The sequence below is a fragment of the Oryzias melastigma genome, linkage group LG12, assembly GCF_002922805.2.
Source record: "Oryzias melastigma strain HK-1 linkage group LG12, ASM292280v2, whole genome shotgun sequence".
NCBI lineage: Eukaryota > Metazoa > Chordata > Actinopteri > Beloniformes > Adrianichthyidae > Oryzias > Oryzias melastigma.
In genome coordinates this window covers 17465625-17467063 of record NC_050523.1, presented here as the reverse complement: position 1 = coordinate 17467063, position 1439 = coordinate 17465625, and the positions used below count along the sequence as shown (strand labels likewise).

The 1439-nt window shown below is 47.3% G+C and overlaps 1 protein-coding gene across 1 annotated transcript in view; it reads left to right on the top strand.

Moving 5' to 3' along the window:
* Window positions 1-228: 228 nt before the first annotated feature.
* The window catches only part of LOC112136190 (thymic stromal cotransporter homolog), an 8920-nt gene continuing 7709 nt past the window's right edge, over window positions 229-1439 (top strand). The window contains exon 1 of the mRNA XM_024257810.2: window positions 229-1360. Within this exon, the coding sequence (XP_024113578.1) occupies window positions 899-1360 (462 nt within the window). The 5' untranslated portion in view covers window positions 229-898. The remainder of the gene's footprint in view (window positions 1361-1439) is intronic.

The following is a 1439-nucleotide window of genomic DNA, read 5'->3' as shown; positions in this document are numbered from 1 at the left end:
TGCATTTCAATGTTGTCATTTGTTCCAAAACAAGATGACTTTTCCATAAAGTAGCTGCTTTCACTTTTCCTTTGCTCTGGGTAAAGCTCAGACATGTTAGACCCAATCTGATCATCTTTTGATATGTTGCAAAATCATTCCCATTGGTCTTTAGGTAATTAATATTTTAATGTTTTAACCAAAATTAAGGGGGAAAAAGTGACATTTTTTGGGACATAGTTTCAGCAGAACGGTAATGCGTAGTTCATTGGAAATTCACTTTTTGGTTGTGGGCGGTACTGTTGGCATGATGGAGCAACCCCACCCCCATTCCCCTTCTATTTCTAAGAACCATTAGCGCATTTTCTCCGTCACAAATACAATTATTTTCAATTTTTTTTTCGTCTTCTCCTGATTTGCAACAATATCATTAAGTAAATACTCAGAATTCCAATTTTAAGCTTTATTTTCTTTACATGTATGAAAAGGGGCAACAAGAACATGTTAAAAACAGCCTTTTCATTGGAGTGGGTCTTTACGTTTTTAAAGGGTCAAAATCTGCTCCTTTGTTTGGGTTTGGGTCACGTGGCAAATTCACCTGAACATTCCTGTTTGACAACTTTTTTTGGTCAGGTGATCTGGCAGCTAGAAAAGAGTGGTTTGTTTTGGGGTTTTTAAATGAGAGAAGAATTGCTGCTGGAAACAGTAAAACAAAGTGTTAGCATCAGCATCAACTGTCTGACAGTGTAACCCAGAAATACACAATTCTAGTTACAAAATAAGAACAAGTGACAGTTCGTGGTAGACGTTTGGGGAGTTTTGTGTCAGAAACTTTGATGCAGAGGAGGAAGTGTGTGGTTCCGCCCCGTGGCTCCGGCTTTGAGGAGCAGAGCTTTCATTCTTCCTCTAACAGTGGAGCATGGTGGTGCCGGGGATGTGTCAGCTCGCCTCCGCCGCGCTCCGGCACGTCGAGCCGGTGATCGTGCTGGAGCAGCTGGGGAACACGCTCTTCGAGACGGCGCTGCAGATGGTGGTGAAGGACCGCAGCGTCAACGCCTCCTCCACGGAGGCCGAGCAGCAGAAAGTCATGACGGACTTCTACCTGACCTACAACCTCCTCATCCGCTTCGTGCCGATCCTCCCCTCCCTGCTGCTGGCCAGGCTGAGCGACCGCGGCTGGAGGAGGGCGCCGGTCGTGGTGCCTCTGAGCGGCTACCTGCTGTCCCGGCTCCTGCTGCTGCTGGTGGTGCTGGTCCGACTCCCGCTGGAGGTCATGTTCGGGGCGGCGGCTCTGTTCGGCATCACCGGGGGGTTCAGCGCCTTCTGGCCCGGCGTGATGACCCTAGTGTCGCTCCGGTCCTCGGCAGCAGAACGCTCCAAGGTCACTTTATTTACTTATTTTATACATTTTTATATTTTTTGGGGGGGTGCATCATTATTTTAGTTAAAGGGTAAATGTC